Source organism: Macrobrachium nipponense, chromosome 5 (genome assembly GCF_015104395.2).
Source record: "Macrobrachium nipponense isolate FS-2020 chromosome 5, ASM1510439v2, whole genome shotgun sequence".
In the NCBI taxonomy this organism is placed as follows: domain Eukaryota; kingdom Metazoa; phylum Arthropoda; class Malacostraca; order Decapoda; family Palaemonidae; genus Macrobrachium; species Macrobrachium nipponense.
In genome coordinates this window covers 52776428-52791702 of record NC_061107.1, presented here as the reverse complement: position 1 = coordinate 52791702, position 15275 = coordinate 52776428, and the positions used below count along the sequence as shown (strand labels likewise).

The 15275-nt window shown below is 34.7% G+C and overlaps 1 protein-coding gene across 3 annotated transcripts in view; it reads left to right on the top strand.

Annotated features, from left to right (window-relative positions):
- Nucleotides 1-15275, top strand: part of LOC135215300 (BTB/POZ domain-containing protein 7-like) — a 295047-nt gene that overhangs the window by 224095 nt on the left and 55677 nt on the right. For all 3 annotated transcript variants that reach the window (XM_064249859.1, XM_064249857.1, XM_064249858.1), the window contains exons 7-9: nucleotides 7163-7313; nucleotides 7426-7583; nucleotides 7817-7966. In XM_064249859.1, coding sequence (XP_064105929.1) covers nucleotides 7163-7313; nucleotides 7426-7583; nucleotides 7817-7966 — 459 coding nt within the window. The remainder of the gene's footprint in view (nucleotides 1-7162; nucleotides 7314-7425; nucleotides 7584-7816; nucleotides 7967-15275) is intronic.

Below are 15275 nucleotides of genomic sequence, written 5' to 3'. Positions count from 1 at the left end.
GTCACATTCTCCTAATATTTGTGCCTTTTCATATTACGCTTATTTTAAAGGTTTTTATATATGGAAATGTGCGCAAAAACATCACAATATAACAAAAAATATTGGAAGGTTTGTAGCATTTCTCATTTTTGAAATATTTGCATATAAAGTACGACTAAGTACGAAAAAAAACTACGATCGGTCAACTTTGACTCAAGCCGAAATGGTCAAAAAACGCATTTGTAACATAAAAGTCTTACAATCTAGTAATATTCAATCATTTATCTTCACTTTAAAACTATTGCAAGTCTCTAAAAACAATATCTCGATTTATGGTGGGAATTTTTGAGAAAAAAAAAAATTTTCCCCTCCGAAGCACCGATTCCGGCCAAATCGAAAATCTCTGAACCGACGTAGTCTAGCGTCACATTCTCCTAATATTTGTGCCTTTTCATATTACGCTTATTTTATAGTTTTATATATGGAAATGTGCGCAAAACATGCACAATATAACAAAAAATATTGGAAGGTTGTAGCATTTCTCATTTTTGAAATATTTGCATATAAAGTACGATAAGTACGAAAAAACTACGATCGGTCAACTTTGACTCAACCGAAAAGGTCAAAAAACGCATTTGTTTTAACATAAAAATCTTACTAATCTAGTAATATTCAATCCTTTATCTTCATTTTAAAACAAATTGCAAGTCTCTAGAAACAATATCTCGATTTGATTGGTGAATTTTTTTGAGAAAAATATTTTTTTTGCCCTTCCGCGCGACGATTCGCCGGCCGAAATAAAATCTCCGAAACGCATAGGTCACATTCTCCTAATATTTGAGCCTTTTCATATTACGCTTTTTTAAAGGTTTATATAGTGGAAATGTGCGCAAAAAAACATGCACAATATAACCAAAATATTGGAAGGTTGTAGCATTTCTCATTTTGTGAAATATTTGCATATAAAGTAAACGATAAATAGGAAAAAAACTATGATCGGTCAACTTTGACTCACCGAAATGGTCAAAAAACGCATTTGTAACATAAAAATTTTTACAGTACTAAGTAATATTCAATCATTTATCTTCACTTTAAAACATATTGCAAGTCTCTAGAACAATATCTCGATTTATGGTGAATATTTGAAAAAAATATTGTTATTCCGTCCGTCCGCTTGCGCACTTTATCGGCCGAAATCTCCGAAACGCGTAGGTCACATTTCTCCTAATATTTGTGCCTTTTTCTATATAAACGCTTTTTTTAGAGGTTTATATATGGAAATGTGCGCGAAAACATGCACAATATAACAAAAATTACTGGAAGGTTGTAGCATTTCTCATTTTTTTTATATTTGCATATAAAAAAATTTTAAACAAAAAATTCGACATTCGGTCAACTTTAACTCGTTCGAAATGGTCAAAAACTGCATTTGTAAGCTAAAAACTCTTACAGTATCGTAATATTCAATCATTTTCCTTCATTTTGAAACAAATTGCAAGTCTCTATAACAATATTTCGATTTATGGTGAATTTTTAAAAATTATTTTTTTTACGTCTGCGCGCTACGAATTCATGCATCATTTTGTGATAATATTTTCTCTGTGTTGCTTTTATCGTTTTACAATGTGTTATATACCAAAATGATTGCAATTTAGTGCACATTACAACGAAAAAAAAAGTAACTTGTTACCTCTAACCGTTTGGCGCACAGCGCGATTTGAATACAATTATATATGAAATTTCGTTTTTGCGCTATCATATATCGCATTATTTTATATATGATAATGATAATTTTTTTCATTTCTGATGGTTGCATACTAAACTTCAAGCAATGACAAAAAAAGGAGCCAAAAATGAACTCTTAATCTTGAAAACTAAGCGCGCTGTGATTTTTTGAAAAAAATATTTTTTCCACTTCCGTGCTCACTCTCAAACCCCTCCGGCACACGGGAGTAATTTTTTTATTTACCGCTTCGGCGTTTAAGGGTTAATAAATAATGATTATTATGAATGTATATTTCTTTTTTGTGTATTAGTAAACCAAAACTATTTTATTTATCATGAATTAATCATAAATGATGATCCCTTTGCTCATATATCGTAGCCTGGGGCACTGCTTGAGGCAAGATGGGGCACTCCTTCCTACGTAACCCCCTCTCTCCCCTTCACTAACTCGGCTTATTACAGCGAATTTTCTTCTGTATGTTAGTGAGATGTTTTTTTTTTTCCTTGTATTTTCCTCTTTGGCATGATGACATTCTTGCCGAAACAAAGATAAACAACATAAATGCAAGAGAATGTCAGAGGTGAAACTCGAAGATGTACTGTCTTTTTACAAAGACAATTTAATAAATCATGATTATTATAAATTTCATAGTCCATTTTGGGTATTAAAAAACTAAAACTATGTTATTTATCATAAATGAAGATCTCTTTGCTCAAAGATCGTAGCCTTGGGCATAGTGTGACGTGTGCTGTCAGGCTAGAAGGGGGCGTTACTAAGCAACCCTCCCCTCTCTCTTCACTAACTATGCGTATATTATGATATTCTGTAATAATGCTTGAGCGATTTTTCTTCGTCTGTATGTTAGCGAGATGTTTTCCTTGTCTTTTCCTCATTGGCATGATGAACTTCTTGCCGAAACATACATAAACATACGTGAAAATAATGCGAAAGTCACGAGGTGAAACTCGAACGTGTAATCTACTTGAAGTCTATGGTCGCACTGATTCATGGTTGAACCAGATACTCGCTTCTGCGAGCCACGGAATCTCTACAGATGCCATTTCTCACAATTTCTTTGCCAATAATTATCAAAATTTACGATAACAGAAGAAATATTGCATTTTCTTGTACGGATGAATGTTTTAGGCTTATTGAGTTATGTTTACTAATTACCTTGTAACTACGAAAGTAAGAGGAATTTTAACGAAATATTATGTATACGTATTCTCAATTGCCATATGAAGCTCCATGAATTTTTTCATGACTGCATTTTTCGCCCTATACCACTGTATATAGGGGTTCCGGCCGGCCCCCTTAATGTAAACCGCAATAATATCAATTCATTAAGGAAAATACTATAGTGAATGAGATTTTAGTTTATAAATAAAAAAAAATGTGTAAGAATGAAGGAAATCCCAGTTCTCATGCTAAAGCTGTCAAATATATCAAGTAATGTGATAGGAGGGGGAGCCAGCATGTTCTGTTGTGTTGCCACTAAATGTTCATGTAATCTCTCTCTCTCTCTCTCTCTCTCTCTCTCTCTCTCTTCTCATCGTTCTCCTCTCTCTCTCTCTCACTGAGACGAGAGACTTTTTATAGTACATGTATGTATATGTTTATTAATACTTTCAGCACCTCATTAGTGTGGTTGGTATGATCTTGGCCTGCCGCCTTGGTGGCCATGAGTTTGATTCTTGGGCATTCCTTTGAGGAGTGAGAGATGTGTATTTCTGGTCATAATGGTGCTTATGGCACCGAGAAATAGTTATAGGTGCCATAAGCGCTGATATTGCACCATCAATTTCCAAGTTTCGGTTAATGTTGGTTTTTGCTTATTGGCACCCCCTTGGGAATGGAACCCCCACCAATAACTGGGGGCTGCCTGTATTGGTACCTGGAATACCCACCAGTCTTAGTGTTTTTGTGGTAGGGTGTTAATTTAATACTTGGAGTAGGTATTTATGTATGTATGTCTTGTCGACTGGTTTGTTGGTACTGCACTCAGGGCATGGGTGATTAGGTTTATATGTATGCTTGGTAGCCAACAGTCTATCCCTCGCTACAAGCTCCCACAAATTTGGAGGTGTGTCAGGGCTACTTTGCCACATTCTACATGGTTAAGATGAACGCAGACCAGAGGCAGTGTCTACTTGCAGCAGCTGTCTTACCAAATAAGGAGCAAAAGCAATGTATCAGTGCTAGTGATTTCATATTCTCTTGCTTGTTATCATCAATAATGGCAGGGAATAGAGAGAGGCCATTTTTTCCCACCTCCAGTGCAATGTCGGATTCAGCATTATAATTATGTGCTTAGTAATTAATTGTATTATAAAAATGTCATAAAAATGACATTTTAAAATAAAATAAAGCATACTTTACCAAGTAATTTTGAATCAAAGCCCTCCCTCCCCTCCCCTCATGTAGACATAAGGGCAAAAAACAGTTAAGGGCAAAAAACAGTTGACTCTCAGCAGCTTGCATTTATCTGTCCTTATCCTGATGTGGACAGGGCCTACAGAAACTACCATTACCACAAATTTCAAAATTTTAAGCTGCCAGCGATTGAAACTGTATGCAATATAATTACTTGGTAAGCATGAATAAAACTTTATTATATACGAGTACGTATTATTTTCTGCAGTCTGGCAGCTTTGCATTCTCACCCTATGTTTTCGCTCCTCTACCTTATATCTTCCTTTGTTTGCAACTACTCTTCTAATTGTCTCTTTCTTTGGAGTAAGTTTGCGCTTTTTTTATTTTTTGCTCTCTTCATGTAAAGGAGAGCCCAGTTACTCTAGCCTAACACACTCAAGCAAACTGCCAGTTAACCCTCTTACGCCGAAGCCCTAAAAATCAAAACCTCTCCCATATGCCGGGCCCGGTTTGGAGTGAGCGCGGAAGTGGAAAAAATAATTTTTTCAAAAAATCACAGCGCGCTTAGTTTTGAAGATTAAGAGTTCATTTTTGGCTCCTTTTTTTTGTCATTGCCTGAAGTTTAGTATGCAACTATCAGAAATGAAAAATAATATCATTATCATATGTAAATAATGCGATATATTGTAGCAAAAAAAAGAAAAAAAAAAAAATTCATACATAATTGTATTCAAATCACGCTGTGCAAAAAACGGTCAAAGCTAACGAGTTACTCTTTTTTTTCGTTGTATTGTATACTAAATTGCAATCATTTTTGATATATAATACATTGTAAACAATAAAAGCAACACCGAAAAATATTATCACAAAATTATGTATGAAGTTCGTAACGCATGAACGTAAAAAAATTTTTTTTTCAAATTCAAACCTGTAAATCTAAAATATGTTCTATGAGACTTCCAATTTGTTTAAAAATGAAGACAAATGATTGAATATTACGATACTGTAAGAGTTTTAGATTAGAATTGCAGATTTCGACCATTTCTGACGAGTTAAAGTTGAACCTTGAATGTCGAATGTTTTATTTTATATATATTATTTATATGCACATATTTCAAAGATGGGAAAAGCTACAACCTTTATTATTTTTTATTGTATTCTTCATGAATTGCACACATTTTGATATATAATACATTGTAAACAATAAAACAACACCGGAAAAATATTATCACAAAATTATGTATGAATTCGTAACACGTGAACGTAAAAAAATGTTTTTTTTTTAAATTCACTGTAAATCTAAATATTGTTCTAGAGACTTCCAATTTGTTTCAAAATGAAGATAAATGACTGAATATTACTAGGCCGTAAGAGTTTTAGCTTACATTGCGTTTTTCAACTATTTCGGTAGAGTCAAATTTGACCGAACGTGGTTTTTTTCTATTTATCGTGATTTATATGCAAATATTTCGACAAAAGAGAAAAGCTACAACCTTCAATCATTTTAGTTGTATTCTACATGAAATTGCGCACATTTTCATATATAAAAACACTTTATGTAACAGCTAATTTTAATGGTGCAAACATTTCGACAATCGCACAAAAAAAAAATTCCAATTTTTTCGGAAGAGTTACCGCGTGGACGTAAGTAAGGAAAATGTTTTTTTTTTTTTTTTCATAAATTCACCATAAATCAAAAATATTTGTGCTAGAGACTTCCAAGTTGTTGCAAATGAAGGTAAATGATTGAATATTACTATAATATAAGAGTTTTAGCTTACAATTGCGTTTTTCGACCATTTCGGTAGAGTCAAAGTTGACCGAAAGTTGAAATTTTGCACTTAACGTTATTTATATGAAATATTTTAAAACTGATAAAGCTACAACCAATGGGTTGTTGTTTTTAGTTGTATTGTGCATGAAATTGTGCACATTTCCATATATAAAACTATGTAACGGCAAATTTAAAATGGTGCAAACATTAGGACAATCGCACGAAAAAATTTATCGGAAGAGTTACCGCGCGGACGTAAGGAAAAAGTTTTTTCATAAATTCACCATAAATCGAAATATTGTGCTAGAGACGTCCAATTTGTTGCAAAATGAAGGCAAATTATTGAATATTACCATAATATAAGAGTTTTAGCTTACAATTGCGTTTCTCGACCATTTCGGTAGCGTCAAAGTTGACCGAAGGTTGAAATTTTTGCACTTATCGTTATTTATATGAAAATATTTCAAAACTGATAAAAGCTACAATCATGAGTATTTTTTTGTTGTATTTTACATGAAACTGCGCATATTTTCATATATAGTGCTTCATGTAAAGGATAATTTAAAATGGTGCAAAAATTATGTCAAAGTGATGAAATAATTTCCGAGATGTGTCACTGATATTTTTTAGTGCGATAAGAAAGAAATTTGCGCTTGCGTGCCTGCGTAGCGATTGTAAAACAAACAACGCCTGATCCGTGAACTCCCAGCATCCCCCAAGGCGCGTGATTCAAAAGTTTTTGGCTGGTAGGCCGATAAGTATTTTTCCGCAAATTTTTGTTTTAAAAAAACTTTTTTGAGTCGACGTATGATACGTCCATTCGGCATACGGGAGACATTTCGACTCGACGTTTAATACGTCCATTCGGCGTAAGAGGGGTTTAAAAGAAAAAAAGAAAAAAAAAATTTACTATCAGACATTCACAACAAAAATCACAGAAAATAAACATAATAGAAAAGAATATCTCAACAACAAAATAAAAAATTTAATCTTGCAAACGCAAATGTCTTGCCGCTAGTCATATAGTAGGTAGTGCAGAATCACAGAAGTGACTTTTGTCTTGTAGTAGATGTTGCCACTGTATAAAGGCCTCTGAACCTTTACAACAACAATGTACATTTTAAAGGCAATGTTTGGATTTGGTCGTATTTTTTATTATCTGAATGTTTAATAAAGAATATTTTGTGTTGGTAGAGTGCAAGCTTTTTAAAATATATGAACATGAAAACATGCTTAGATGTGAATTTTATATTTGTTTATTGCTATGGTAATTCAGCATGCTCTGTAGGTAAATAAATTTCTCATTACAGGTTGCTCAATCAGGAGTGTTGTTAGAGCTTGAAAAGTCAACTTTAGTGGAAGCACTAACATCAGATTTTTTACAAGCAGCAGAATTAGATGTGTTACAAGCAACATTACGCTGGGGAGAACACCAGCTTTTAAGACGAATGGAAGACAGAGGTGAGCTGTCCTTGCATTTCTCAGCTGATTTACTAAACTTTCTCAAATATGTTCTTTCAAATGCTTATATGTAATTCTTTTGTATTTCATTCTTATTGAACTTGTGTTTCAGAACCAAATTTGGTATCCCAAACTGCCCACTCTGTAACCCGGAAGGGTTTGAGGAAAAGGGATATGAATGATGTGGAATTACGGGAAATTTTATCCGAACTCTTACCTCATGTACGCATGGATCATGTACTACCTCCCAATCATGATATTTTAACCCAGGTGGGTTTTCTGTATTGGAAGTATAAAAAGCCCTGGGCAAAATAATTCATTTTTTTGTTGAATGCTATGGACAAAAATAGTAATAAATAATAAGATTAAAAATGCTGAAAAATAAAAGTTGAAGTTTATAGTCTCTCAAATATCATTAGGTATTTTACTAAAATATGGTTAATTTGCTCATAGTGTTGTTGTTTCAGAACAATCCTATTTTACATTTTTTTTTTCATTTGCAGGCTATAAAAAGAGGCTTGGTGTCCACTCCCCCAAGTCACATGATTGGTGACGACACCACTAACTATCGTGTCAATGCTTGGATAAGAAGTAAAAACAATGGGTTGTTTGTGAAACCTAGGCTTTTCACTCCTTATGCAGAAGAGATTAAGGTACTGTGTTATGGCTTCTGTTTTTATTTTATGCAGAAATGTTTTCTTTTTTGGTTATGCTGGTTGTTTCAGTCAAATTGTATTATTTTATGCATGGTGTTGATGGTGAAGGGATAAATTTTGTGTACATATCAGGTATTGTAAACATCATTGTTTCTTTTTCCTTCACCCTTCTTTATCTTTTTATATATCGAGTTCTCTGTAGTCATGTTTTACTACACATTGTGATGATCGTATGTATGACACATTGTGGTGATCTTATTCTCATACCATTTGTAATAATGTTCTATTGCTCATGACTTGACAGTGTGGCCACACTTTTCCCTTGAATATTATATTTTCTCACGCCTCATCTTGCAGTGTGGATTGTGGTCGTTCTTCATTTTTTCATTTTACTCTGCTCTCATTTTTATCTTCAGTAACCTTGTAATTAGTGTTCATTGTATGTGTTCTCTAATCAGTGATAATTTTTATATCTCAACTATGCCATGTTGCTTCATTTGCTAAATTGTGGCCTTGGTTGCTTTACTCGCCAGATAGTGGGTTCATAGTCACCTCATTTGCCAGATTGTGGGCTATCTTGAATTTCTCAACCCTTATTTATTTGCATCCTTTATTTATTTGGTTTGTAAATAATCATAAATAGCTTCACTACTTCACAGTATATTCCAGTGCATTCTTCTTCTGAGTGATTGTGTTCACTATGTACTCTTTAGTTGTTATCTGTGGATTTGCAATATTCTGAAGTTTTTGAGATGTACAGTTCACCTTCTTCAGTGTTTTATTTCATTGTAATTATTTTCCAATAAATGTGGTACTCTGTGAGCTCCTGAGAGTAATTTTGTTTAACTTGAGGGCAATGTCATCACCTGCCAAAGTCCGGTGTTGTAAGAAGTACTGCTTTTCCTTTATGCCTCGGAGATAACATTTTATCAGTGTGGGATTGTATATTATTATTGCCACTGTTAATACGGTTAATCAGTAGTTAACTATAGTAGCAAATTTTCAGCTTGTGACTATGATTATAGCACAGCTGCATTTCTTGGTCTAATTGACTGTAATAGTATACCTTTGGTTTTCTATTTTCTGAGATTTTCTGTAGTTTTTCACTTTGTTTTTCTTACTCTAGGAAAAAATCACTTTTGCTGCAGTAATTTTTTTTTCTTCCAGTGTGAGTATAATTAGCCTTACAAGATAGTTTGGGGTGGTATGTATTATAGTTTTTTCTGTAGTTTATCTGCCCATCTGTTTATCCTTGTGCCCATCTGCCTCTGTAGTGTGTGTCACGATTTTTAGAGTAAGTTCTTAAATGCTGAAGTGAATCAATGACTCATACTTTATTTTCTTTGCTATAATTGTTGAAAGTTTTTCTGTAATGACCTTTCAGAAAATTACAATCCTTCAAATCTTCATTGTATAAACTAGACCATTCAGCATGGAATTGCATAAAAGTGGATTGCTCATCTCTGCCTGTCTGTTAGTGTGTGTATCACATCTATCTCTTATTCATAACTCTTAAGTAGTTGAAGGGTTCTAGTTGAACTTGGTACAAAGATAAACCATTGTGCTTAGATGTTCACAAAGGGAGATGATGCGTCTGTCTTGCCAATAGACAGTCAAGACACAAGGCAGTGCAAAATTTTGGACACTGAAGGGTGCTAGAAGCCAACTATACAATTTAATTATAACAGGTATGCATTAAGGTAGTTTTATTAATTCCTTTGGCAAGTAATGTAGCTGGTTGGGCAAGGCAGTGATCACATGAAACAATTGATAACAATTATAACTGGAGGTTAATTAAAATTTCATGTATAATGTTAAGATCCTTTTTTACCATCAGAAAAAAGTTTTAAGTAAGGGTTGTGGGTCACATATTTGGCTTTAAGGTCAATAGTTGAAACAACAGTAACTGGTATGGGGTAAGTTTTAGACAAAAATCCAGCACTGACTGAATATTGGTTATGTACCAGTTAAGTTTTAATTCAAAATATCCTCAAATCAATAAAATTGTAAAGATTCAAAAGGTCAGGTAATTTATTCCTTCTCCAGGTCGTTTACTATGTATTGGCTTTGCAACGCTTTTAACTATTGTAATTTTAGCTTCAAGCAGACTTACAATTGAAAACACTAAGATTATGTATATGTAAAACTTATGCAGACATGAAGGAGAAGGGCTATTGCCAAATGTATAATTTAATGGTGCCTCATGCCAACTAAACGAACAAATAATTAAGCATGTTCCAAGTAATTAACCAAGAAGGCAGGCATTCTTTTCCTTTCATTAAATTATAGATAAATTTTCTATTCAAACAAACCCACTAATCATATACAGTCTCCCTCTGAGCCCACAATTCTTACTACCTTATGTGTTAAGAAGCAAGAATCAAGGTTATTGGTTGATACATAACACAGGTATGTATCAATGACTCATACTTTCTTTTCTTTGCTGTAATTGTTAAAAGTTTTTCTGTAAAGACCTTTCAGAAAATATGGATGGTTATTATTATTATTCATATGATGAACACTGCTCATATGGAACAAGCTCACAGGTGCCATATTCAAGCTTCCAAAGAATATGGTATTCATTTGAAAGAAGGAACAGAAGGTAATAGGAAATACAAAAAGGTCAGTTATTTAAAAAAAGTAAATTAGTGAAGTGACCAAAAAGATGAAAATGTAAGTAAATTATCCAAGTACAGTGAGAATTGTATTGGGGTAAAAATCCATTGCATCTTTGCCTAAACTTTTGAGGTTCCAGTTGCCAACACCCTCAGTGAGATTATTCCACAATCCAGTGGTGTAAGGAATAAAGGACCTCTGGAATTGAGGAGTTCGACAGTAAGGCACATTACTGGCTATTGGTGCTGCTGTTCAGCACATCTGGTTGCTCTTGGCGGGAAAAGAGGGTCAGGCATCGGTTGAGTAGGGAACGGAAACCTACCACCACAAACTGCTCTATCTAAAAGAGAGAAATCTGGGGAAGAAGCAAACATCCACACAGGAGAACAGTATTTTTTGTAAACTAAGGACAAATTACTCAAAACAGGTTGGTTGATTTCATCACCATTATAAATTTATGAGCCCTTACTTGCAATACCTAACTGTCATGCAGTATTTGCTGACACTTTCATTAGATGTAAGTCACAAAGGGAGGGAAAAAGAAAGAAAAAAAAAAAAAAAAAAAAAATTATTATATATATATTATATATATATATATATATATGATATGTATATATATATATATATATATATATATATATATATATATATATATATATATATATATATATATATATATATATAGATATATATATATATATATATATATATATATATCTATATATATATATATATATATATATATATCCATACACGTAATACCTTGGTTACGAATTTAATCCGTTCCAGAACCTGCTTCGTAACCTAATGGATTTTCCCATAAGAATGTTATATAAAGCAAATAATGCGTTCCGTCCACCCGACCATGAATGACCATTTCAATTCATATTTTTCCATTTATTTTTTGTTCACTAAGTTGAAAATTCGTTTGTAGGAATTACATAAAATTATAAAAATTGAAGAATGAATTCAAATATAAACACTAGATTTAATATGCATGCACAGTAAAACCTGAACTTTACCTTTGGCGAGTGTGGCTGCTGGCTTGACGGAGACGGGAGGAGGGGAGGGTGGAGGAGGAGGTTAGGGCTTGGGGGGGAAATCTCCCTCCGTGAACATTTCTGGAAGACTTTCTGGTTCTTTCTCTGAGAGCACCGTTCACTACAATCACTATTTTATGCTTACGCGACACTGTGTCGTCTTTCACAATTTTGAAAAAATATTTTTTTCTATGGAGGCTTGCTTTTGCCTGTTCTTTAAAAAAAATTTTATAGAAATGACCCACCCCCCCATTATCGATCAACAAATTTGTTGCACGCCCTGACGCAGCCTTATTCGGGTGATTTTTCTCGATAAAACTTTTCACAATTTCCCAGTGTTTCAAAAATCCTTGATCTCGCTCGAAGGAAGCGACTGTGCACGTCTTCCCCCTCCTCCTCAGATGAGATCTCCTCCCCGTTACCTGTCTCTGTTGCTCCTTGTGTAGCTCCAACAGCTCGTCGGTCGTCGGCTGCTGCCCATGCTCAGTCAGAGGTCCTCGATGTCGTCCGTGTCAACCTCCAGCCCCAAGGACATGCCCAAGGATACAAATCTCGTCTTCAGCTGCCCCCTTCTCGACGGTTTTTCGAACCCCTCAAAATCTCGTTCAGCAACGCAGTCGGCCCACAGTTTCTTCCATGCAGAATTGAGGGTTCTCCTGGTGATTCCCTGCCAGGCTTTGTCAATCAGATTGAGGCAGTTGTAAACACAGAGTAGTGATCCTTCCAAAACTCTCTGAGGGTAAGGTTGGTGCCTTCCGTCATCTCAAAGCAGCGCTGGAACATAGCCTTCGTATACAATTTCTTGAAATTGGCGATAACTTGCTGGTCCATGGGCTGGAGTATTGGAGTGGTGTGGCGGGCGGGGGAAGAACTTGACTTTAATGAACTTGAATGCGTCCAGTAAGTCCTCTTCAACGGATGGAGGATGGGCAGGAGCATTGTCCATCACAAGTTCAAGGCTTTGAATGGGAGGGTCCTTCTCCCGGAGATACTTCTTCACCTCGGGACCAAAAACCTCGTTCATCCACTCGATGAACAAGATCCTTGTCACCCAAGCCTTGGTATTAGACCGCCACATAACATGCAACAGCTTCTTCTGAACGTTGTTTTTCTTAAAGGCGTGTGGATTTTCCGAGTGATACACGAGGAGAGGCTTAACCATTGCAATCCCCGCTTGCATTGGCACAAAACAGTAGGGTTAGACGGTCTTTCATGGGCTTGTGACCGGGAAGTGCCTCTCTTCTGCCGTAATGAACGTCCTCCTGGGCATCTTCTTCCAGAATAACCCTGTCTCGTCGCAATTGAGACTTGTTGGGGGAGGTATTTCGGCGAATCCACGAGCCTTTTAAACTTTTACGTAAGCCTCTGCCGCCTTCGTATCTGAGCTTGCAGCCTCACCATGGCAAACACACTGTGGATGCCAGTCCTTCTCTTTAAAATTCTCAAAACCAGCCCGGCTCGCCTTAAAACTGTCTTTTCACTGTCTGCTGATGTGCCTGGCTCATTTTACTCAAATCTTCGTAGATCTTACGAGCCTTTTCGCAAATGATGCTCTCACTTACGGAATCTCCTGCCAGCTGCTTCTCGTTTATCCCAAACCATGAGCAAATTTTCTACATCGTCGAGAATATAAGGCCGTTGTTCGTTTCGCAATACTGTGACACCTTTTGATGAGCTTTACTGCTTTAATTTCTTCCTTTTTCTTCAAAATAGTGCAGATCGTTGATTGCGACCGCTTGAAGAATGCTGCAAATGTCTTTCACGCGCTCAGCCCTTTATCATGCATTTGGATAACAATTTCCTTCTTCATTTCGGGGACTGTGGAATCATCTGCTTTCTTATGCTTTCCTTCGTCATCTTGGAGCCATTGTCTTTAGTATTTGGGTAATAGTAATGTATAACGCACTATCACGGAAACACAACACGTGCGCAAATCACTAAGCAAATTTGAGAGCGTATCACGGACAGATGCGTTCACACTTAACTTACAAAAATCTAGAAATTATGAAAAAAAAAAGTTTTTAAAAAAAAATTTTTTTTTTTTTTTTTTTTTTTTTTTTTTTTTTTTTTTTTTTTTTTTATTTTTTTTTTTTTTTTTTTTTTTTGTTACAGAATTTCAACTTCAAGCATCAGGAACAAAAATGGGAGAGCAGGAGATGGTGGCGAGTCTACTATAACTAAGATGGCGGCATGCAGCGCAAATTTTCAAACTTGTTATGGGGTGAATCTCGGACTTTTCAGAAACCTTTCGTATCTTGAAAACTTTCGTATGTAGAAGCAGTAAAATTTTTCGGATCTTTGCTTTCGTAACTTGATTTTTTTCGTAAGTTTGAGGGGTGCCTTTCGTATCTCGAAGTACTACTGTATATATATATATATATATATATATATATATATATATATATATATATATATATATATATATATGATATATATATATATATATATATATATAATATACGTATATATATTCTAGGAATATTAAAAAAAAATATCTTAAAAAAATTTCATCATAGGATAATTTTAGAATGTTATGCTTACTAAATTCAAGTTTGTCATTAGTTAAGTAAAATGTTTTTTTAGTTAAATAAAATGTTTTTTTAATTAAATAAAATCTTTTTCTTGCTCTATTCCATGCCACATCTACAAAAGTCCTTGGGTATTTAAGTTTCAATGCAATATCATAAATAGTTTTAATCTCAGCGTCAATAAACTGCGGGCTACACACACGTGAAGCCCGTAGGAACATCCCAGAAAAAACAGAGAATTTAACATCTTGATGGTGATTGGAGTAGTAATGAACAATAGAGGCAAAATGTTAGTTGATTTCGAAAGGTGAAATTTCTATCACTTCTATGAACAGTTACATCAAGAAAAAAACAAATTCAATTAACAATATCTTTCTTCCTCTACAGTAAATTTTACAGAAGGACTTAATTATTGAGATTATTAAGGAATTCCTGGAGATTTTTTGTGAACTCCCAAAATGGCCAAATACAGAAAATATCATCCACATACCTAAGCCATATAACTTTGGGAAAAATTCTTGGTAAGAGTTTTTGTCCAAAAAAAAAATCCATGTAAATATTTGCTAAGGACAGGAGATAAGGATTACTCCTAGCCATGCCAAACTTTTGTACAAAAATTCCCATTAAACTAAAATTTACTATCTTTGATACATAACCTTATGAGACTAATGAGGTTTGCTACAGTTAAGGGAATGTCATGACATTCTAATTCATCCTCCAAATATTCAAGTAAATCATCTACAGGCACTTTTGTAAATAAAGAGACAACATCAAAGCTACCCATATTAAAATAAAAATAAATTTAGACTATTCACACCACACACACACACACACACACACACAGTCCGTCCCGAATTATGCATGTTCAGATTGTGCGATTCCCCTTTTATGCGGTCGCTAGTTCTCAAAAATAGATTTTCTGTATCTGCGAAGCCGTTCAAAGTCTGTGTGTCACGCACCGCAAACGGTATAAAGTCTATTTTCTGTTCAAGTATTTTAGGTTTGGGGGGTTCGCTGGTATCTGAGAGAAGGGGTGGGGGGAATGCTTCTAGGGAAAAAACTATTTTCTGGGCTCAGCTTGTGTCGGCCTATGAAAGTATCCTTAATATCATTCTTCTAGGT